Source organism: Labrus bergylta, chromosome 17 (genome assembly GCF_963930695.1).
Source record: "Labrus bergylta chromosome 17, fLabBer1.1, whole genome shotgun sequence".
Lineage (NCBI taxonomy): Eukaryota > Metazoa > Chordata > Actinopteri > Labriformes > Labridae > Labrus > Labrus bergylta.
The window spans coordinates 9,479,491-9,503,485 of NC_089211.1; the positions used below are offsets into that span (position 1 = coordinate 9,479,491).

The 23,995-nt window shown below is 37.2% G+C and overlaps 2 protein-coding genes across 4 annotated transcripts; one reads left to right on the forward strand and one right to left on the reverse strand.

The window, feature by feature from the left end:
- Positions 1-396: 396 nt before the first annotated feature.
- LOC109986310 (mothers against decapentaplegic homolog 2) lies at positions 397-17,653 on the reverse strand. Of its 2 annotated transcripts, XM_020636920.3 has the most exons (11): positions 17,498-17,653; positions 14,545-14,938; positions 9,535-9,624; positions 8,768-8,961; positions 8,081-8,215; positions 7,814-7,888; positions 7,642-7,695; positions 7,209-7,421; positions 6,608-6,745; positions 5,827-5,971; positions 397-4,073 (listed from the first exon to the last, which is right to left on the reverse strand). In XM_020636920.3, the coding sequence occupies exons 2-11, from the start codon at positions 14,796-14,798 to the stop codon at positions 3,950-3,952; spliced, it is 1,422 nt and encodes a 473-aa protein (XP_020492576.2). In that variant the 5' UTR covers positions 14,799-14,938; positions 17,498-17,653; the 3' UTR covers positions 397-3,949. The 2 variants fall into 2 exon arrangements, with proteins under 2 accessions (XP_020492576.2, XP_065821572.1); XM_065965500.1 differs by lacking the exon at positions 9,535-9,624.
- A 770-nt stretch (positions 17,654-18,423) lies between these two features.
- si:dkey-175m17.6 (N-acetyllactosaminide beta-1,3-N-acetylglucosaminyltransferase 2) lies at positions 18,424-21,929 on the forward strand. 2 transcript variants are annotated; one of them, XM_065965988.1, is made up of 3 exons: positions 18,424-18,881; positions 19,237-19,293; positions 19,488-21,929. In XM_065965988.1, the coding sequence occupies exon 3, from the start codon at positions 19,517-19,519 to the stop codon at positions 20,843-20,845; it is 1,329 nt and encodes a 442-aa protein (XP_065822060.1). In that variant the 5' UTR covers positions 18,424-18,881; positions 19,237-19,293; positions 19,488-19,516; the 3' UTR covers positions 20,846-21,929. The 2 variants fall into 2 exon arrangements, with proteins under 2 accessions (XP_065822060.1, XP_065822059.1); XM_065965987.1 differs by having other exon boundaries at positions 19,237-21,929.
- Positions 21,930-23,995: the final 2,066 nt, after the last annotated feature.

The window sequence follows — 23,995 nt, forward strand, 5'->3', positions numbered from 1 at the left end:
TTAAAAAGCTTAAAAATAGATAAGCAACCGCAAAGCAAAAATGCTTGAAATATAAACCTGCAATCACTTATTACCCTTGTGCTGACCTAAATCATTGGTTTGTTCAACAAGACAAAAAAATACTGAGAACATCAACAGAGGATCCAGAACAGTAAACTCATGCCATGGCTCAAAGAACAAAAAGCTAAGAGTTCCAATCCCTCTACATCCTGTAAAGGTGGCAGCTATTATAGTTACATAGTTTCTACACTGATAGTTTCATTACATATAATGTTGCCCAATGTGACTGAAACTATAAAAAGGTCACTCATGAGCGGTGTTTTGGCTTATCTTTACTTATCAATCACAGATGAAAAAAAGGCAGATTAAGTTGTGCAACAAAAGACAAAATTTCAGTTGAATTTAAACAGCTTTATTAGTGTACACTGTAAGAAATGTCTATGTGAAATAGTTGAAAAGCCTATGTCACATCAGTGTTTGAAGAAGACAGAAATCCTAATAGCTTTTTGTCTAATGGAATATGCACTGTTGGTTGCAGGAACAAAGAGCAGTGTTTGGTAAAATAAAAGTACAACTACACAATAACTTCACTTGTGACAGGTTGAAAGTTCACTGTCTCCAAAGTCAGCCTCCTAGGAATTCATCAAAAGAGGCTTATTTAGAGATACACAATAGTCATTACAATAAAATAAAATGTGATCTAATCTGTAGATAGGAATGTGAACCCTCAAAGTGTAAGGTGAGGCCTACATGGAAATGCAAACTGAATAAGGTGAGACTAGCTGGTTGTTTAAGGGTCTGTTGGCTGGCATTCATTAAAAAAAAGTAAATACAAAAGCTTTTGTCGGACATTGGGCATGAGACCGTTTGTCAGGCTATCAGAAAATTCACAAAATACTTCTGAGATTATTTTCCTCATATACAGTCTTAACAAAGCAATATCACTGCATAGCATGTGTGTGTGATCAATGTTACAACAAGCCATAAGGGAAACACCACAATTTAATTGTAGCATGTGCACTGGGTCATCAGAGTCCTGTCAACTTTATTCATTGAAGAATGGAAAACAGACTGACCATCAATAAGACAGGACAGACAGATACGTACACCAACAGATGAAAAGCTTTGCAGCTTGCTGGTCTAGTCACAAAAGATTACTTTTATATTTGATCCCTGCAAATGTTGGAGGAAGAAATTGATTTTCTTAAAGGTAATGGTGAACATTTGCAATGGTGACAACAGCAGCAGATGTCGTGCAGGTTCATTCTTTGCTTCATCATGGATCTGAAACTTTCCAGTTTGGTCTGAGGACTGAACAACACAACCTTGTTTTTTTTTTGTAGGATGCTGAGTGACAATATATAATTAAAAATAAGGATTTCTGGATGGGTTTTCTCATCCATTATTGGATTTAATAAAATGTATCAAAAAAATGCTGTGTACCTTACCAGAAATGTTCCAGTATTGAGTAATAAAACAGAAAATTTAAATTCAATTTGAGGAATACGCTGAGTGTAGTAAGAAGCCTAAACTAGAATATAAAATTGTAATAAAATGCCACACACCCACTGTAAATGAAAAGTGAACTATCATACAGAATCATACAGTCTTGACAATTAAACATCAGTAGAGCTTTAATAGGCAGCCGCTGCAACCTGGAATGTCCTGTTACTGATGTAAAACATATTTCCATTGCTACCAACTAGTTTGGTACTGAATGGTAAAACTATTTGTTCAGCTACTGATCTAGATCCTAAAAGCTAAAAAAATGTTGGAGTTTAGTGATTTAAACAGCATCCTTTTACTTATGACTATGGTATAATGAAAAAAAAGTGTTTTTTTTAATCCAAACAGGCAACTCGATGTGTAACTATCAATTTGCGACTTACAAACCCCAAGAACCAAATCCAATGTTTTTAATATTATAATCAAACCAATGAATTTCCATTCAGAAAAAAAAATCAGAAATCAGTAATGAAGTTTAAGAGTGATTTGCATTGTCCAGTATATACAATAAAACATGCAGTCAGTTTTTGGGACAGTCATAATTATTTTGGCCTCACCAACCAAGATTTAAAAAAAAGGCAAGCAATCACCTTTTTAAAAACTGTAACATTTAAAGAAAAAAATCAAAAAATAAGAAACTTTCAGCAGCCAAGAGTTTAAAAATAGAGTAAAATTATGGTGAAATGGCCTCTCAGTGATTGAGCAGACAACTTGATTGATTTGAATTACTTTAACAGTTTGCAGCAGTTAATTCAGTGAAAATGTGACTCCCCAACTTCATAAACATTTATCAAGCAGTGACAATTTAAGCAGAGGGAATATAAAAAAAAAACATTTAATTCTAATAAAAAGGAAGAGAGCATTCGATTTGAAATATATTCTTATATAAAAATACAAAAAGTTAGCTAAAAGAATATGTAAAGAAAACAATTGTTGTGCAGTATAACTGATCAAATACTTAAAGCTTTAACACTTTGAGTTGAAAATATTTGGACTTTGAAATACCTTAGCAGGTACTCTGACTTTTCAAACTGGGCAGGACATCTTATTCATATCAAATCGATACCCTAAAATAAGCAAAATCAGAAAAATTTACGAACAATTTTTTTTTACAAAGGATATTTCATATATATATATATGTGTGTGTGTAATTGTCTTGACTTTAATTTGACGTTCATACATTCCTTATCTGTATATTTCAAAGCACATCTTGCTGTATTTTATATCAAAGGCAACTTTCTTGTTACAATATTAAGGGTGCATAATTTAGGGGCAGTGCAAGTAAAGTGTAGAAGCTATCCTTTGAAGTCCCACACTGCAGGAGTTTCATCTTCATCTTCTAATCAGTTAAATGTCAATTAAGGGGCAATTGTGCATAAGTCCAAGAGATGGAGAATTCCTTAGCTATCTTTGTTGGTTAGCCACTGACCACACTTTTAAATAAAACTGGACAGAAGAAAAAACATCTTTGTTATAGATCAGATCCACACTGAACACTGAATAACACCCCCCCCCCCCTTCACATGTGACCAATTGACTTTAAACACAGAAAACTATTTGTGGTTATGTCAAAACATAGATGTTAAAATATTAAAATAATTGTTTTAGGAATCTTAAAGGTTGTCTGTGTTTCAGTAGACGTGTGTGTATGTGATCATGTGGAGAGAGGATGTAAGAATAAGAGACATCAACTTGAACTTCCAGTAGTCACCTCTTTAAGAGCTGAAGGCAGTCAGTCCAATTAGGGTCATGGATCATGATAATACTGTACTTAGTAAGAATTAACAGGAAGAGTGGACATTTTAGATCAAACTGGAATGGAAGTTTGGTCAGCAATACAAAAAGAAATCATTTTCAGGCGTAGAGCTGAGTCTGGGTGAATGGCAGTACTACTGTTGAAGAACTGTGTGTAAACAGAATCAAAGTTGTGCTGTGGTGGGTAAGTATTAAAGTGAAAGGGTTGGGAAGTGGTTGGAGAAACTGTCATGTAACCAGAAAGTCACATGTGCTATCCCCAATATAGCGATTCACTTGACATGAACAGGAAAACAAAGCTCCATCATGCTCAGGTTTCTTTCTTGGGCACAACCTGAGTCAAATAGCTAATATGGTCAACTATGACATCACTCTTGTCTTTTTGATATTGTAAGGTGATATCAATTATTACATCCATCGTTAATGGAATGTCAACATTAGTCCAACAGAGCACAAGGTCATCTGGACCACCATGACACCACTATTACCATCCCCCTTTTGTAAATCAATGATGTCATTCTCCAATCCTCCAAATCCATTGTGGAATCCTTTCTTTATTTGTTTTGGTATTTATAATGTTTTTAGTACGTGAGTTGAAGATTGCATGGTGGTCTCCCAAAGGGCATGCTGATCAAATGTTGTGAAATGTCAGTTCGACTCAGCGTAGGTATCTGCAGCTGAACCCCGTTTAGGACATACTGGAGCAGCGCACTGACGGTGAACCCATCTGGGTCAGCACTTTATCCAACCACTGGAGGGGGCCATTGAGATGCAGTTCAATCCAACAAGGAGTGCTGGTTACTGTCTGACGTCTGTAGAGATAGAATACAGCAGTTAGAACTTTTTTTATCCAGCTGAGATTAAAGTTAGTAAGGCACAACCTGAGTGGTATTTATATATAATGACAGAAAGTCTCCAATGTAATGTTAGTTTAAAATAAAGAACTAGTCATACTTATCTTACAACAGTTATTCATTGAATTCTAAGTTTTACTTGCTTGCAATAACATTTTGATTTGATTACTAAGCAAATACTATATCAAGTAGATGCAGTAGAGGCCCAATACAAGAAGTGGTGTAATAGTACTGTGCAGTACTAAAAGTGTTGGTAGTGATAGTCTACTTCAAGTGATTTAAAAGTGATGGGCGCATGCTTTGCTCAGGCTTTATTAAATAATCCAATACACTAGACCACACTGCCTTGGCTCAAATACTCCCTCTCTTGCTTCTGGAAGTGTACACCACACAGCAGAGCAACAGGCAGAATGGAGGTTTGCTCAGTGGTTAATAGAAAGGGCGTCTGAGCCAGTTAGATATAAATATGTTAAATGGTAGATAGACTTGAGCTTGTATAGCGCTTTTCTAGTCTTCTTACTACTCAAAATGCTTTTTACACAGCCGGTCACACTTTTCACCAACTCACAACCCATTCACACACTGATGGCTGTTGTGTAAAGTATCCATCAGTATTAACTAATCCATTCATACACACATTTACATGCAGTCAAGGTAGCAGCAGGAGACATTTGGGGTTACATGTCTTGCCCAAGGACACAGTGACATGTGGATGCAGGTGCTGGGGTTTGAACCCCAAACCCTCCAGTTGAGAGATGACTGACTCTACCACTGTGGCTCAGTGGCAGAGACATCAACTTGAACCTTCAACCTGTGATTAAAAACACGACTAAAGTATTGAACTGCGCTATGCATTAGCTTAAATAGACCTTTTGTTTATATAATGTACAACACAAGACTATATTCTATTTAAATGCACCTTCCTCATCATTAGTCATTATTAATTAAGTGTGAGAGACAAGACAAAGGAGAATTCCATTCTCAATTAATGTCCCATACATTAGCCTTATTTACTATTTTAAATAAGGCTACCTTTAATTTGTAAAATTGGTTCTAACTATTGAGCTGCATGAATTAATAGTTGGATGATCAGTGCCGCTGACTTAAATTACGGAGCTGATTTTAGTAAAAGAAGTAAGCTTTTAGTCAAAAATCCAGACATCATTGTTCAGTCTCCTGATCAGTGATGCACTACTGAGTCGATAAATATATTTCCTCAGCTTAAACAGCAGGAAGGCTTAATTTTGGGATGAAATAAGGCATGCTGATATGTTCAACTTCAGTTATTTCCAGGATTGTATCTATAATGAGAAAGTTTTATCTGTACTTTTCTTCAGCTCTTCAATGGGATAAAAAACAACCATGAACTAGTTAATTTGAAAGACTGTTTATAGACAACTCATTGTAGATGCAATATAACTTGGATCAAAGGGTATCAAGACAGCCTTAACATTTACTTGTCCCTGCTCTCTATCACATATACAGTTGTAACCCAGAAATGTAATGATGCCTGTTTTCTGAGTATATTTTCACATGGTTCATTCATATTAAAAAAAGATAACAATTCAATAATAAAGATTTGCTCTTTAAATTCCCTCCTAATTTTATGAATGATTTTTTTTTTGAAGAGTGAGGGCATAGCTCCAAATATTTTTTAAATATCCCACATTAGTCTTCTCCATTCCTAGTATGTTCCATTTTCAGCACCTACCTGTACTCTGCTCCCCAGCCCTTGACGAAGCTCATTCTGATGGTGCACATCCTGGTTAGTTGGTAGACTGCCTCAAACCCCTGATTGACTGACTGGGCCAGCAGTGCAGCAAACTCCTGGTTATTAAAAATCTTCAGATTACAGCCTTAAAAAAAGAAGGTCAAAAATATTTGTGAGGCATTTGTCATCACCATCAGAGAGGGTAGATTCAGGCATAGCGAACGCAACAAAATCTAACAATGCAAAATTGTGTTTTTTTTTTCTTTTAATCAGACGACTTTAAAACAAAGACATTATGTGTATGTGTGTGCACTTTAAGGTCAAGCTTAACCATTTCGTTGTACAATTGTATAATGACAATAAAGACATTCTATTATATTCATCCCTGAGCGTCTACAAGAACTTCACAGTTCTGCTCACATCACTTAATTGGACACAAACACAATGTGTAAAGTCATGGAGGTGATTTTTCTTAAGCTTCAATTTTAACAATATTAGGTAAAAAAAAAATAAAAAAAAAGTACAATTCACAATCCAATTAGGAACAATAAGTGACTTAGTAAAGCCATTGCATACAAGCTGATTAAGGTGTTCCTTATGAGATCTAAAGTGCCATTTTAAAGTTAGAGCAGATACTGACTTAAAGTGATGGCAGTAAATATCCACACTGACGAAAGCCTCCTCTGAATTTGCAATGAGAAATATTGGCAGTTACAGTATGTAGAATCCATCTGGCTGAACAGAAAGAGAAGTACCAGTAACACTTGATCAGTAAATCTACCTGGTGGTATCTTGCAGACAGTGGCAGGGTGCCAGCCATATCGTTGGTTGCAGTTGGGACTCTGAACAAAGATGGCACTGTCACTTAGGCACTCTGCGAACACCTCCCCTCCGATGTAGTACAATCTCACACCGCGACCTTAATGAAAGAGAGGAGAAATAAGAGGGAAGACTACATTAATAATGAAAAGGAATTCAAAATGTTAAAAATGGTTTTGTTTCTGTTCATAATAACATAAATAAATACATTTAGTTGTCCCTTATTGCTACTATGCATACTTTTGCCCTGATTACTTGCATTGTAGTTTTAAATCTATCTTATGCATTGTTATTGTTGTTAGTACAAACAAATAGAAAGGTCTAGAGCAGCTCCTTTGGGATAAAATTTGTTTTAAATTGGGAATACAAAAATAAAGACTGATTGATTGCATAAACTTCTATAATTCACATGGGCTTAAAATCTCAGAAAGCCCAACCTACCATGATACAGAGAATGTCCTTCATCTTGACAAGTTTCCTTCTCTTTAAAATAAAATAAACTTAAAAATTAATATTAGTTAATTTATTAACTATTTGTTAAACTATTTTATAAGTGTGTGTACCTATATGTCTTCTTGTCATTTCAACGGTTGCATTCCTGTTAACATTGCTGAGAAGGCCAAGACAGAAGCGTTCAGAGTTGGAGGGGTCTGTGAATCCATCGACTGTCAGGGATGGCTGTGAGGCGTGGAATGTTTCTCCAACCCGCTGGTTTAGCTCATAGTAGGCTATCGAGCACCAGAAAGCAGGCTCACTGTAGGTGACTGGCTGAAGGTCTGAAAAGAAGACATTTAACATGTTACCCATCCATGTTTTATTGCTTGCATTTGAAGGCTTTTGCTAACAAATTCCTTTACAAAATACTATAAATTCCGTCAAATTACAATACAAAAAATTATTTCTTACTTTCAAATTTCTTTAATCTAAGAGGCATATACTGTCTAAAAATAAATTTGAAGAATTACTGATGGAGAACTACAAATAAGGTATTCTTACCCAGGCTGTGACTGACAGGTGACAAGCTGCTTGGTGACATTTCTGCCGGTGAGCCTTAGACAAAAAGAAAGTGTAGCATTGAGGATGATTTTTAAAAGCTGTCAGAAATTGTTTACTTCTCTATGTAGTGTCTTTTTTCACATACACTAGCAAAACACTTAACTAGTCTTACCTGTTTCCATACTTTGATTCATCTGCTGGTCGCTAGTTTCTCCATCTTCACTGATGTAGCCAGGCGGGGGAGTCTCTGTAAAATATCAATGACCAAAAAACAAATTGACCAAATTGGAAAACAAAGGTTAGGTGCACAAATGAACATCAGGTTGGCAACATAAACCTTAATTCATTTTCTAATAAAAAAAAAATCTATTTGTCTTGCATGACAGATAATGTAGGAAGTTGATAACAGAATAAAAACAAGCTCTTACTACATACTAACCTGGTATATAGTTATTAGGAGGGTCTATGCCAGCGGGGAAGTTGGTGTTTTCAGGGATGGAGTTTGTAAAATCATCTAGAGGTGGAAGCTCTGTCAGAATCTCTGTGTGCCTTGGAACCAACACAGGAGGCAGCACTGGAAAGAAAAGATTGATCTTCATTGACAAGGCCCATTTGCTATAAAAAAATAAAACATCTGGCATCTTGTACACATATACAGACAACACATGAAAATCAACATTTTAACACATGTAGACTCTGCAATACAAACTAGCAACATTTAAAGTCATAACAAACTCCAAACAATCTTTGTTACAAACTTTGCTCTCCATTAGAATTATTACAGGGCACCTTTAAGATCACAGACCTCATTACTTCCAGTAAAAAGTTAAAAAAAAAAAAAAAGAAAAAAAAAAAAAAGTACACACACAATTGGTTGTCTTTCAACCAGACTCTCAGGGGTAAAATCCCTAACTCCTGCAGACACAGGTTGATGTGTCCTTGGGCAACCCCAAATTGCTCCCACTGCATTGACAGCAGTGTGTGAATGTGCAAGAATGGATTAGATAATACTGATTAACACTTTACATAGCAGTCTCTGTCATCAGTGTGTGATCAGGGTGTTAAAACGCTTGGGAGTAGTCAGAAGACTAGAAAAGCACACACACATACAAACACAAATCCATACCTGGCGTTTCCACTCTCTGGTAATGGTAGGGATTGACACAAACTTCATCCTTCTTCAGGTTGAAGGCAAACTGGCAAGCTTCAATGGCCCTCAGCTCGTGGTGGCTGTGAAGGTCAGGCCATCTCCACAGGCGACAGTATATGACGTGAGGCAGGCCCTTACGATGGGACACTTGAAGACGCCCATCCAGTGACCTGAGCAAAGATAGTGAGAGGAAAGCTAATAGCTCAGTAATGTGTCCAACTCTTGAATAGAGAATATATACTAGGAGGGATGCTTGAATATAGTCGTTCCTTTGTTTATTTTCTGTTTGGTACTGTTTACCTAGTTCATAATAATAATAATAATAATACAAAAAGTGTTAAAGGACAAAGGAACACTCTTAATACTCAGTGCTGTTGAGGTTGCTGCTATGTTTAAAAGCAAAATCTAAAGCTATGAGACTCATCAGTAAGTACTCAGACTAATCATGGAACTACAGCTTAAGAACTGGTAGGAGTTCAAAAACAAATCAAGACAGAAAAAAACTAATTCCATTAATAATTTTTGAGATGGCCTTACATTTCTCAACTCTCTGGGACTTTTACTGAATTAAATAAACAGGAGAAGCCACATAGACCAGAGTTGACTGATACTGTAGATTTTAGAAAGACGGGTGAACACTCGCGCAACAAGTGTGGACATTACCATTTTCACTGCATAATCTTTAAAGGAATTTGGAGATGTACAGCAACTCACTGTATTCAAGTGTGTGAAGGTATATTCACCTGCTGTGGTCAGGGTATCCATACATGCCTGCAGAGTCCCACTGCTCTATCGTGTGTCCTGAGCCTAGACCCCATAGATCTGAGCAATTGCTACAGAAACACAGTCATATACACACAGACACACACGCAACACATACACACAGGACAGGTGCAAAAAAGGAAGAAAATAAAAAACAAAAAAATGGAAAATCATGAGGCGTTTCATTCCAAATTAGTAGGATGAAATTACAAACATATAGTTGTCTTTTAATGGTATGGAGGAAATACCCACTGTCTGTGAAATAAGGAGCACAAAGTGAATGATACATGAACATGAGACAAATCTGCATTTCACATGGAGAGATGCACAGGTGGTGCAAAGGAAAGATGGCTGAACAACATATACCTTAGACATGATGCCTATTTTTTAATTTTAGTCATATGGTACGAGAAGTATGAGGTGAAGCAACAGGTCATAAAAAAAAAATATACATGTACAAATATATTTGAATGGGGATCCAACAGACAGCACAAAATGTCTCAAGACACAACTTAAAAAACAAACATAAAGTTTGTACACACACTTTATGTTTGTTTTATTTTATTGTCTGGTTGTTCCCTGAAGCTCTTGAAATTAGTTGTGGAGTCTTCTCTCTCTCACAGTGAGAAGAGGAAATTATTTTGTCTTATTACTTTGTTTTGAAAATTATCAGAGGAAGGACATTGACAGACCTGTCTGTAAGACATCTTCAATCTCAGACATATCAACCTTCTGAAAGAGTTCTAAAATCCTAAGCCTGGTTTCGATCATCTCCAGATACAGCTAATTCCTTATCTTCTTCCTTTCTCAGTTTAAAAGGTCATCAGCACTCTCCCAGATGTCAGTGAAAAGCTCTCATTCTGAGCAAGACTCAACCTGGAACAAAGCTAAAAAGCTATACTTGTAGGTTCCCATTGCAATTCAATCAGTTAAACTGGATTATCTGAATATCCTAGAGTTATTTGACCCAGAGCCTTTGTAAGCTGTTTTAGAACCTTTAGGAGGTCATCCTCAATTATCAAAAGACTGTTCATGCAACTAGGGTTGTCTCTAGAGACAGTCAAGTTCTAGCACTTGAATTTAAACCTAAACTTAAACCCTTTTCACACATACAGAAATCTCCTGAAAAACTCCAGAGATTTGGCTACCAGGAGGGGCTTTAGGCTGTGTGTGAACGCAAACAGCAGCATTTTTCGCACAGACTTTACCCGGAGTTTCTCCTGCCCCCTAGTATTTTTTCTGCTGAAAGTCAGAGTGAGCTGATGTCTGAATGCAGAAGCATATACACCAGAGAATTCACCTCAAGCCAATAGAAAGAGAATGATGTTTATATTCTGTGTCTGCTACATGGTGTTAAGAGTTGTCTGATCGCAAACACTACGATCTCCGTGCATGTAATTAAACGGCTGCATTCTATTTTCTGTTCGTCAGTATGTTGTTCTCCGCTCTTTTGTGGATGTTGTCATTCCATTGGATTACACATAGCATTGATATAAAGGCAAATATTCTCATTATAACGTTGTGTAGCTGACTCTGTTGCTACGGCCGCTACTTCCACGTTGTTTATTTATGTCACGTCTTACCTCAGGAAATCCCCCGACCCCCCCTCCCCTCTGACAGGGAAAGTCCCCCGCTGTGAGGAGCATATGTGAACGGCTAGGTCGGGAGAATCTCCGGAGAAGTCCTCCTGTAATTATCTAGATATTATCTGGAGTGCAGATGTGAAAACGGCTTTAAAAATAATCTCCAATTCGACATGGCTCTACACCTGACAATCTCCATAACCATTTACACACTAAAAAAAACTTTGATTGATTTGATTTGATGGCTGGGTAGCCTCCCAAAAGATCTTTCCTCACTATTTCTTTTTTAACTAATTTAAATCCAATGTTCACTATCTAGTGAGCATAGTAGGATGTCTTTCCTGTTATAAGTATTTATCTTTATTATGAAAAAGAAATGCGGTATTCAAGCAAATGTTCAGCCAGCATCAACTTATCAGTTCTACTTCAGAAGCTATTATCTAGTCAACATTCCTCAGGGGAAAGACACAGAGAGAGGACATGGTTTCACACACTTCACACATGGTTCTTATTCTGAACTTTTCACCCTCACTTTCTTTTTAACCATTTGTAACATTTAAAGTATGCCATGTCTCTCACTTCTTACTATAGCCTAAACAATCACACCAGCTTCCAACAAACTTTTCATCATACAATACATGATATAATATACACTATATATTTATCATACCTGTTATTGTAACACCAAGGGTTGGTAATTTTCAAAAACTATCATGATTTTGATTTTATGATTTTGAAAGTAGCTTTCCCTCATTCCTCCGTCTACACCCTACACTCCCCTCTGTTCTCCCTCAGAAGCCACGCCCCTCACTTACATGCACAAGCGCTGTTTGCATCAGAAGCTGACCTCAGCTCATCGCTTGCATTGTGTAGAAACTACGACGTTTCATGTCTCATTCTGAGAAAATAAACTAAATTTTATCATAACACATGTAAAAATAAAATAAAAAGTGACTATTTTACTACACAGGCCAACAACAAACTCACAGTACAAACTCCGTCATTGGTGATGTACTTTGAGTGTGGGCTTGTGCATGCAAGGGGTAGAGAACGAGCAGGGAGGCCTGATTGGTTCTTCAGATTGGTACCTCGTGGCAGACATTGGTCAAAGTTTTTACATGCTTACAACTGCTACAGAAGACTGATTTTCTTTATTCCTTTTTCAGAGCACATGAATTATTAATTAGCAGGAGATAAAAAAAAAACAATTAGCTCCAGCCCCCAGCTGATCTGATCTGTAGCCAGTATTGGTATGGAAGGGAAAAAAATTGATGTTTTAAATTCTATATTTAAGCACATTACCAAAACTAGAGAAAAGGAAATAAATGTCTTAAAAAGTAGAGAAGGGAAGCTTGTAATATCTTCAAACATCAGCTTAGATATATTCTCTTCTGATCCTACTCGGTAGATTGACGTTAATCACATGCTTCTTATGGAGATCCCCTGACGCTATCCTTTTCACGATAAGGTTTCACCTGATCTGGTTACTTGGTGTGTGTAGTCATATGACACAGGAGAAATCTATACTGGAAGACAAATTACCTGTAACTCTTCAGGCTTTGGGGGTGCTCCTTTCAGAATTTTCAGTTGTCAATTTTCAAAGTCATTTTACATTTTTTTTGGCACTGTAGTTCTAGCGAAGTATTCTGTTTTCAGAGAGTGTATTGATGTCGAGTATGTCCTTTCATATGGGTCACCAAGTAACTTATAAGGTAGATTGGGCAATGCTCAGTACTGATTCAAAAAGACTCATGCTTTTATCGTATCAGTTATGCAAGATAAGTTAGGATAGGATAATACTTTATTGATCCCCAGAGGGGAAATTCGGGAGTTGCAGCAGCACAGACAAGTAAGGTCATACAAAATACACATTAAACAGTTATGTAAGTTATGTATGCAACTTGTATATACTCCACTCTACGTTAACCTTGAAAAAAGGGTGATAATATTTTGATTAAAAAACATGGAATCCAAACAAAATTGTAAAAGAAACAACTATTGATGAGAATTTGTGAATTCTACACCTAAAACTTTTTGGTTCATGTTCTTATTTTTTCATCACCTGTTGGACTTAATAAGTCAAGACCTAGATTTATTTTATTTTATTTCACAAGTTTTTATTTTAGTTTAAATAGCTGTTCCTTCTAGCAAGCCTTGTCAACCGTTTCATTTTTGTTTTCAGATCAAAGGCAATGTTGAAACCAGGATCAATGTATGTGTATATAGTCAGGGCTACATCCAGCAACCGATGAAAGGAGAGCAATCTTTTAACGCTATTGTATATAATGGGAATGCATGGATAAATTTAGCTTGGAAAAAAAAAAAAATCTGAAGCAGCTCAAATTAAGGGTGAAACATCATATGTTTGACATCTGTTTCCTCTTATCAGGTTTCACTTCTGCCTTAACCTATGTAACAACACATTAAGGAAGTGAACCTGTTGTTTCACAACAAAGACTTTTCTTTCTGCAAGCTAGTGTGTGCTTCATACCCTCCTTACTTTCATGTGCTTTGACACACCTTGTTCCAGTGCATTGTAGTATTATGGTGTACCAGTGCAAAGGGACTGTGAATTAGGGATGGGTCATTATGTTAAAATATTCAAATAGTCATTTCATTTTTATTAAGTCAGAGTACATGCAAATTTTAGCTCATCTTTAATCCCCCGCATTATTTTACTGGCTCCTTGTTGTAATGTTGTCATACCGCCAGGTGGTGGTTGTAATGCATCTAAAAGCTGTTTGCTTATAGTCATTAAGTAACAAAAGAAGAAGAAAGCATTACACAACTGTAGCATTACAAACTGAACATAATGCTACAAAACTAACTTAGCGTCTCAAATAATCTATTTTACTCAATATTTATCAATGAAATTGATTGTTTCTTAAATTGTAATAACTGCATCGCGATGCTAAATCTGTTAGCCCTTTAATGGCAACTTCCATTACGTGATAGCATCAAGCTAACAAACCAAGAAGTACATCCCCATCCATCTAAAAGAAACTCCACCTAGCCCCCCGCCCCGTCGGCATTTTATTTAACTGGAATTATTGCCAGTGTCTTTTGAATAGTAATTTTCCTTGAAAACGCACATCCTCCATTCTGTGGGTGTGACCATAACTTGGGGTTTTGTGCTCGGCAGGGCAATTTTAAATGTACCATTTAGGAGTTTAGTGATAAAATTGTCTTCAGATTAGAAATCTGAATAACTACATCTGTCAACCTTGTCTGATGACAAACTTAAAACATGCTATCTGCTGCTGCTGATGTACAAGACCCATATATTTGAGCAGAAGGGGTGTCTGTATTACCGTAATATTGTGAGACACACTGTGTTCTTGTATTTGCAATTAAGAATGTAGAAGATCAGAAAGACATGGAAATACAGAAAAGTGCAAGTGATCTCACCTAGGTATGGTGACACACTTTGTGTTGCTGTTCTGTGTGCTGATGGCTTTCTCTAGCTCATCCAGCTGCCCTGTCTTCTTCAGCTTCTTCACCAAGCTCTTCACAGCTTTTTCGCACCATTTCTCCTCCTGTCCTCCTCCATTCTGTTCTCCTCCTCCAATTCCTCCTCCTGCTCCTCCACTCCCTGCTGGAGTCTTTTTCCAGCCCAGGAGGCGTTTCACTACAGGGGGGGTGAAGGGAAGGATGGAGGACATGGTGGCCCGCGCTTGAATGCGTGTCCTATCTGTGTTTTGAGGACCCTTTTAGGGTGACGTAGCGAAAAGGGACAGGGTAAGGAGGGAGGAACAGGTGACGATTGCTGTTGGAAGTTATTCTGGAGATTTACATAAAAAACCTAAGAAACAGAGGATAGAAAAGAGAAAACAAACATGAGCAGTTGTAAACCAAAATAGTATGTCAATAAACAAGATGAAAAGTGTGATGGAGAACTCATTGTATAACATTTCCTACTAAAATTATGCCTTAAAGCATGCCCAGTCATCCAGATTAACAGTTTCTGCAGTGTCATGGCTGTCGTAGATATCAAGTATACTCTCTTTATTTTTAGGTATCTTAATTACATTGGGTATGTTATGCTTACATAGGCAAAGGTAGATCTTATGCGTTCATCTGTTTTGTCAAATTTAGGAGCCATTGTTGGTATTTTACAGTTTTAAGGCCTGTGTGTTGTGCAGCTTTAGAGAGCAGAGTTATCCTTATTTAAAAAATAGTTTGTAGTGGTAGCGGGAAGTAACACTGTAATATACCATCAACCTGTTTTTCATCATGCACAACAAAATGATTGGCTCATAGGTAGGGCCGCTCGATTATGGCAAAATCCTAATAACGATTATTTTGATTGATAATAAAGATCAAGATTATTAAACACGATTATTCATTGATTTTACAACATCTGCATCTATAGAAATTAAACACTCAACACTATTCTGAACAAAATAAATAAATAATAGATATGTAAAAAAATACAAAAAGTAATAATCTATAATAAAAATATTTTTAAAACATGTTTGTATGAGGTAGTGGGGATATACTGTTGTGGCCAAAATACAACAAACACTTTGAAACAACATTGATGAAAAAACCTGTGGACAAAATGAACGCAACAATCTCGATTATCTTATTTTCTTGATCCTGGGAAGCCAAAAATGTAATTGAAATTGAAACTCTATTAATTGCCCATTCCTAGTCAAAGGTCGGGTACCTAGCCTAAAAATGAACGTTACTCATGCAGTGATGCCTGTAACCGCTGCAATGAGTAAGTGGCAAACAAGACGATTTACAGAAAAAAATCTCCACAATAAGTGATCAATTCAACTTTGCAATACACAGAGGTGAAGCTCAAAACAAAGAGAAAGTTCCCCAGTAAAATCTTTTTAATTATCATATCTAATTCCAGAGGATGTGGGTGGTCTCGTTTAGTTGTATTTAACTTCTTTGATCACGTTTTAGAAAAACCCATTAAGACATCTTACTATCTAAAGTAATGTTCAAACATCTTTGTTAACTTAGAATAGATTTTACTTTTTGACTGAGGTCACAAACATATGTCACTATTTACATCCCTACTAACCAACAGTGAACCTATCCTAAGTTGCCACCCTATATGAAAGCTAAGTTTTGTCAGACTATGTTAAACCTTTCTCGGAAATGGGTGAAGTACAAAACACTGAACCATTAACCCCAACTGCAAACCTTTATATGGTTTCAAATATCCTTACACCAATTTATTTTATCAACCTCTCTCCAGCCTAGAGAGCAAACAAACCTGCCCAGAAAAGGTAAATCTAGAAAGCACCAACAGAGAAAAAGCCAATGGAATTAAAAACCAATTAAAAAAAAAAAAATGTAAACATTCTTCTTTTGTTCTGCTCTGCTGCATTAGTGAAATAATGCAGAGTTCTCCACTCATCTTTCAGGGAGGAAGAAATAACTAAAAGCTCCTAAGAATGAATTTGCCACTGGACTGCTTACTTGTAGAGCAAAAGTAGCCTCCTATGGTTTTCAGACCAAGGTAGACCATCTCTGAAAATAATTAAAAAGGGTCTTTATCTCAGTACCTGCAGTTGATTGATAATGTCTCAAGATTTAAGCATGCTGTTAATCGTGACCAACACACTAATGGGCTACTCGCCCAGGGAACATTTTTAACACTAGAGAAAGAGACTGTAAAATACAGTATTTGTAGCCTAAATACTCTGGTTGATGAACAGGCCAACCGAGATTAAAGCCATTGGTTGGCGACTATTCGGAAATATAAACAATAGGCCTAATCTAAATTTAGGGTTGGGATTTTGCTAATGCTAAAGATTGATACACAAAGGGGGAAAGATAATGTCAAACTAAAAAACAAGTGATGGGTAGACCTAGTATTAAGACATGTCAGAGACTACTGTCATAAGGTTATGAGAGACCGAAAGTCTTCTGAATGGAACAAGAAGCACACAAAGTGCTGAGGTGGCTACAATGTATCTATCTGAACATGGGCATCAGGGCATGAGGGCATCGGTGTGTCTTTTCAGTGCGTTTGGGTTATTCATCTTCAAACACACAACGACACACACATCGTTTAGGAGAACAGGCTACGCTACAAACACCGGTGGACTCAGACTTTCATAAAAGGCAAAGGCAGCAAATACATTTCCCAATGCTCCTAGTTGTCATTGGCAGTTGCATACAAACACTGTGCAACATGCTTTGGTTGTCTTTTGTCTCGAAATGACTGCCAGCCAGCCAACCAGCCCCCTTGCCTCCTTCTTGCATAAAAAAAAAAAAAAAAAGAGTTCGAAAAAATCCGCTAGCAGGCTTGCTACTTTGTGTCACAGACAAATAAACAGGTCTGCTGCATGAGCTGTGCCTTACAAATCAAACATTTCACATTTTAAAACACACTTACCCCACAAGGAGACGAAACCACGTTGAATAGTCACTTATGTACCTGTCAAAAAAGCCTGCTTGCTCATTGAAAATGTAGCCACAGAGACATAACTGCATTTTCCACCTTCGAGCCGCCGGGATGATGGCCCCCTCATGCAAAGCTCAACCTAACTTGTATCGCTGCATGCAAAACAGAAACGGCCCGATGATGTCACCATGTCCCGCCTCCTCCGTGGTCCTATTGGCTGAATTCCGACATTCAGCCGATAACCTGTTGCCAGGCGTTTGTTCTATTGGCTTATATTCATGTCCGTCATTACGGACGAAGGTATGTCGTTGATGTTTTTAAGTGGATACCTTGATTGTCCTTTTAGAAATGCATTATTATGGTGCTCGTTATTTCAATTGAATAGAGGACAAAACAATACACTTTCAGCCCCTATGTTTTACAATGCTTTCCTTCTTATTACCTGCACCGAAACATGATGTACAGGATATAATGCACAAGTATCATAACAGCTGAAAACCCCGAATTTAATGCATATCAAACGGATAGGCCTATAATGTAGCCAAGTAGGCCTACGCTATGTAATAATTTAAGACTATGACGAACAGAAACTATACAGTAAAAATGTTAAAAATTAAACTCCACAGACTTCAATCTTAAAGTTATTATTTTATACCTATAGGCTATTTTCGCAGTGGATACCAAACTTAAATAAAGGGATTATATCCCTTGGAAGTGTTTGATTTAATCATACCACAATCATCCACACAAATATTCCAAGAATGCTCATTTTATTTATCTAGGGCTTTGTACTTGTTTTCTTTCGTTATCAAATCAGAATATTGTAGCATATTGATGAGCTGTGACGTAAGCCCATATATGGGCAGTCAAGATTAGTCAACTTGATGTTACGTGATCGAAAAGAAGATGATATCACAGAGAATAACCACCGTGAGAGAAATAAATGCCCAAGCTGCTGAAGTCAAGATCAACTAACATTTGGCCTCTTTCATGCAAATGCAACCGCAGCAGATGCATGCAAATCCAGGCCTTTTCTGTTGACAAATAGCTCGATGAAGGTAGTCCCTCAATCCATCAAAAGTACGTGGACTCACGGGTATTTTCTTCATTATACGTTGCAGTGTGGAGGCGCATGCTCTGTGCAGCCACTTGAGACCTGTCGCTCAGCTGCGACTACTGCTTTGTTATAGGAAGGCTTCTTTAGACGGGATTCTTCTCGTTGCCTTTCATCGAAATGGACTTAAATGATGCTCTTCAGACTGACCACGTTGTAACCAGCCTATACAAGCCGGATGAAAACACTAAAACAAAAGTTGGATATCCCAAGTCTGTGTCTTTTTTCTCAGCTGGCTTATCCAAATAGGAACACACGCGTGTAAGTATATTTTTTGCTTTTACTTTTAGTCACTTGACAGGGGTTTGGGGGATCCGGTACTCTGTCCTTAGACCAGCCTACATCACATAATAAAAAAAAAACGTTTATGCTGACTAGGCTGAACATACAGTCAAAATGCAGTCTTAATGCTTATTGCCTAATCGAAAGAATTGTGTCTTTCATTTAGTAGAAATAGATCGTTTAAAAAACAGAGATCCGCGGGGAAAACCATATAATCAAATCCTCTTAGAGCCTATATAGGAGAAAATAATGTCGATGTGTTAACCCAACTTTTAATATTTAAAGGAAGAGTGACTTAATAAAATCTGTTCTGTGTTCCACACTGTGTCTACAGGGGCTGCAAGCTTACTGGTGGTGCTGGATGATGCTCTAATTGTGTAGACAAAAACAGGTAATAGCCCTCACTGGGCCATCACCAAGGAGACCAAAACCCCAAAGGGTAGCCTGCAGTGTTAGCTTTGAAAATCTTTTTCATAAAACCCATGCCACTGAGTCAGTGAGTAAGGAGGATAAATGTAAATGTTTTCCTTGTCATAATTATCAAACAAATGCATCTTCTTACATGTTATCTTTATGTGTCTGCAGGTGTGTGTCTGAATTGTACACTAGGGGATATGGGCAAATGCTGCAAATGCAACAGCAGACTGCTGTGCATGTGCCTGCTACCTTGCATGATGACCGGCCACCTTCTTGTTTATATTATGGTGACTATATTTGTCACCATCTCCTACACTCCACCAAAAATAACCGTTCACTACATTGCCCCGGGGGTTTCCATAAACTCCTCTGAACTGGCCTCTCACCCACTTGGCCCTTTCTGGAACCTTCGTCTGGAAGACAGTGCACTGTGGAACCAGTTGCAGCATGCATGGGACCGGCAGCATAATCCAATCTTGCGAGGAAACACAAATGGGATAATGACAAATCCAAAGACTAAACTCTTGTCAGAAATTGAAGATGAATGTATTTCTGACTGCATGTCACAATGTTCAATCCCTCGTATTCAAGGTTTAGACAGCTTTCCAGCGCAAGTGAGAGCATTTATCAGGTCAATGCACTGTAGGGAGTATCCCCTCCTGATCAACCAGCCTGGTGTGTGTCAGGGGAACAGTAGTAGCTCACCTATGCTCCTCATGGCCATCAAATCCCAAGTGGGGAACTTTGAAAATAGGCAGGCTATCCGTGAAACATGGGGACGCAGTGGTCTGGTGAAAGGGGAATCGAATAAGAAAGGTGGATTAGTACGCACTGTGTTTCTGCTTGGAAGGCAGGACTCCAGTACAGGTCCACATCCGGACCTTAAAAACCTCCTGGAGCTTGAGAACCAAAAATATGAGGATATCCTACAGTGGGATTTCAGAGACACTTTCTTTAACTTGACTTTAAAGGACCTGCTGTTCTGGCATTGGCTCCAGCAATACTGCCCTACTGCCGTCTTTGTGTTTAAAGGGGATGATGATGTCTTTGTTCGAACAGGTGCTCTTCTGGATTACTTGCACAAGCAGTGGGATGAGCATATCCTGTGGAGAGCCTACACTAATGAAACAGACATGAATTTGTTTGTGGGTGATGTTATAAATAATGCAATGCCAAATCGTGAGCCATCCACTAAATACTATATACCAGGAAGTTTCTACAAAGGTGTTTACCCGCCTTATGCTGGTGGAGGAGGGGTGGTGTATTCTGGCTCTCTTGCATTACGATTGCGAAAGGTATCTGAAAAAGTGCGCCTTTTTCCAATCGACGATGTTTTTCTGGGTATGTGCCTGCACAGACTGGGGCTCTCGCCAAGCCATCACCCAGGTTTTTTAACATTTGATCTCCGAGACACAGACAAGCACAATCCGTGTTCTTACAAATCTGTTCTGCTCGTTCATAGACGAAGTCCAAATGAGATGCTGACACTGTGGAAGCGACTGCAGAATCTGCCCAGTCACTGCTGAGGCTCATTTGCCTGCCAAATAGGAACAATCCAGTACAGGATGCAGTATAGCCCACACGCTCTAGGGTAAAGTGTACACACTTGACTGACTGTTCACGTCAAGAAGGCAGCACCCATGAAGGTCAAATAGAATATAACTGCCTTCCTAAGAGTTACACATCCTTGAGGAGAAGACTGATCTACCTCGAAGGGTATTTTGGAGGCACTAAACTGTATAGGTTGTTGTATCTGTACCCTTTAACCAAAAGTTTTACTTAACACTATGAGGATATTTATGGAAATTTGTTTATTAGTGCATTCTTTTGTTTTATTCATGTCTCCAGCTTTAGCTAAGATACATTTTCAAATATAGTCCTACATTAACGGTTCAATTTTCATTGCAGCTGATCCTGAGGAAATGAAATAACAATTATTTCAGCCACACGTATCACCAATCATTTTTACAGTGGTATTCATTAAGGAAAGAAAAGTGCAAAGTATAAAGTAATTACGGTAACAATAAAAATTAAGGTCACAATAATCACCATTAATTAGTTGCTTATTAGCATGCTTATTGGTAGCTTCCTGGCTGCTTATAAGTCATTATTAAGTACTTAGTAGTACCTTATTCTATATGACCACAGTATGTAGCTAAGAGGTCATTAACAAAGAGTTTGCCCTCAATACCCTCCAAATTACTGCTTATTGAGAGTAAGTTAGGAAGTTGTACATTATTTATGATCTTAATATGCTTTTGCTAACTTCTACCTTAAAAGAGCCATACTAAGCAGTTCATATTAAGATCATTATTCATGTTCAACAACTTTCCAACTTATAAGTTGTTACTTGTTACAGTAATAGAATCATCTGATTTTGAAACACTGACAGTCAACTCCCCATTTTTAAATGTGAAACATGTTGCAGGGTAAAGATAGGAGTCTTACATTTTACACATCTTCATTTTTTTTTTCTCTGGCAGTAACGCCACATCTCCACAAAAATAGATTTTCCTGTTATATGCTGTGGACTTTAAATCACTTTATTTTGACATGGCGGAGTGGAAATGTACAAATAACAAATGTTTATTAAAAGATTTTATCTTTAAAGTGGGAGGGATGAGAGTGTTATTGGACATGAACACATTAACAGCAAAGTCAGGCTAAATTCAAGGATTTCAACAATGTTCCACAGTAAAGAGACAAATTAAAGTAAAACCATTATGCAGCTCGAAAGCCAACCAGTCTTGCAGGTAAGCAATACATTTTAAATAGTTGTTTTAAAAGAGGCATTGGCCTTTAAAGGAATGCTATAGTATGCACACGTGTGTTTAATTAACTACTTTTTAAGGCAAATCATGTGAGGGTTTATTTGTTTTTTGTGACCATTAACAAGGCAAATTACAAATTATTAGAACCATCTTTATTTGCATGCTGAAGCAAGGACGTGGAAATGAGATGAATGCCCTCCATGGAGAATGAACGCTGGTGAAGAAAAACAAACACAAAGAGAAGACTGATAAGAAACTAATTGTTTCTTATCAGCACTCCTCTGTTCCATTTTCTTTACTTCTCTTCTCTTCTCTCTATTGTATAAACTTCCCTAAACGTCCCTTTTTTTTTTAAATATCAAAACTTAATACAAAACAATTACAAAATTAACACAAATATCTTAATCAGAGGCAACAGAAATAATTCTCTGTGCATACACTTTTTCCTATTTTTCATATTCATTACCAAAACTCACCACTGGGTTGAGCTGTGACATCACTGGGTCCTCCTTTGTTTTCAGGAACACCCGAAATGCTGCTGAATTTGAAAGAGGTCAACACTAGATGTCACTCAAACCTATATCCCCGGATAAGAAATAGTCTGATTTAATTCAAAAGTAAAAAATATTATTTGAAATGATTCTGTTGCTCTCAAGAGTAGCTTCTAAAACGTTTCTGTTAGATGATATTTTATATATTTTTTAAAGAAGATAATTGTGAGCTGCTAATACACATACGTGTCAGCACTCTTTTGTAAGATCAGATGAGATAAGACAAGACACATTTTATTGTCCCCTTGGGAAAATATTCTCTTGGACCTCGTCTAGCAACAGTTTTGTGTATTTTTATGTTTGAGTAGGCTATTTATTCGTCCTACATATTTGAGTTGGTTTTAAGTGTCAAAGAGGGCCCTTATTTATAAAATGAAATAACAAAGCTGGTCTAGTTTTGTGAATTATTTTAACAGAAATAAGTTAATTTGGGTAAATAAAAAACAGTAAAGTATTTGTTTTAATTGATTAATGTCTTTTTTCCTTGGTGTCTTTTTTGTTTGAAGTTTGCCAGTTTTAATGTAGAGCTTTTTGACATCAAAGCACGAGGTGGTGTGAAAACATTTTGTATTCTTCAATCTCTTCTGATAATTCCCCGTCATTCAAACATGCCCCCACTAGATGGAAGCCTTTCCTTTCAAAAAAATAATACTGGTGAACTTGTCCCCCAAACCCCAACAATTCCCTCCTTTCTCACTATTCAAGCACTAGTGTCATTCAGCTTTCAAATGACTTCATTTATGAACGACTATAGGTAAGTGAATTAAGTGAATTTATGTTTTATGATAAATATGAATAAAACATGAACTTTGCAGTTAAGTTATATTCTCAATGAATTATTTCATTATTGGCCCATAATTATGAGTAATTATTAGAACTTATTATTTGATTTACTTGTTATATGTGGTTTCCACCTTTCATCTTCCAGTATTTAATTATTTTTATTTAATTATAATTATCCAAAAAGTGTAGAGGAAAGACGGACAAACTGATACCTGTGTGAAGGAAAGTAAGAATGGATATAAACCCACAGTCTTTTCCCCCCCAACGTATTCTATCACTTTAAAAAGAGAGCAAAAACAAGGACTGATGATGAAACCTTGTCTGGGAAGCACACACTTTGCTCCTCAGGGATATTTTGTCAAGTCTGGTGTCAATATTTTTGACATATAAAGAGAACTTATGAGTTGTTGTTTTTTCTGGGGGGGGGAGTATTTTTTGTCAGATTTTCACCTTTGTAACCTTTGTATGAACTCCTGTAAGTGAAGGCAGAACAGAAAAGAAGAGGAGCTGGTAAAGGAAAGGTAACAAAAAAAATGAAAGGATGAGGAGGAGGAGGAGGAGAAAGCAAGGC

Coding starts and splice junctions, on each gene's coding strand:
- LOC109986310 (XM_020636920.3), bottom strand. CDS start 14,798: ATGTCCTCCATCCTTCCCTTCACCCCCCCTGTAGTGAAACGCCTCCTG. Junction 7,889..8,080: donor TCCTAATAACTATATACCAG/GTTAGTATGTAG, acceptor GATATTTTACAG/AGACTCCCCCGCCTGGCTAC. Junction 6,746..7,208: donor AATGACAAGAAGACATATAG/GTACACACACTT, acceptor TCTTTCATTAAG/GTCGCGGTGTGAGATTGTAC.
- si:dkey-175m17.6 (XM_065965987.1), top strand. CDS start 19,451: ATGCATCTTCTTACATGTTATCTTTATGTGTCTGCAGGTGTGTGTCTG.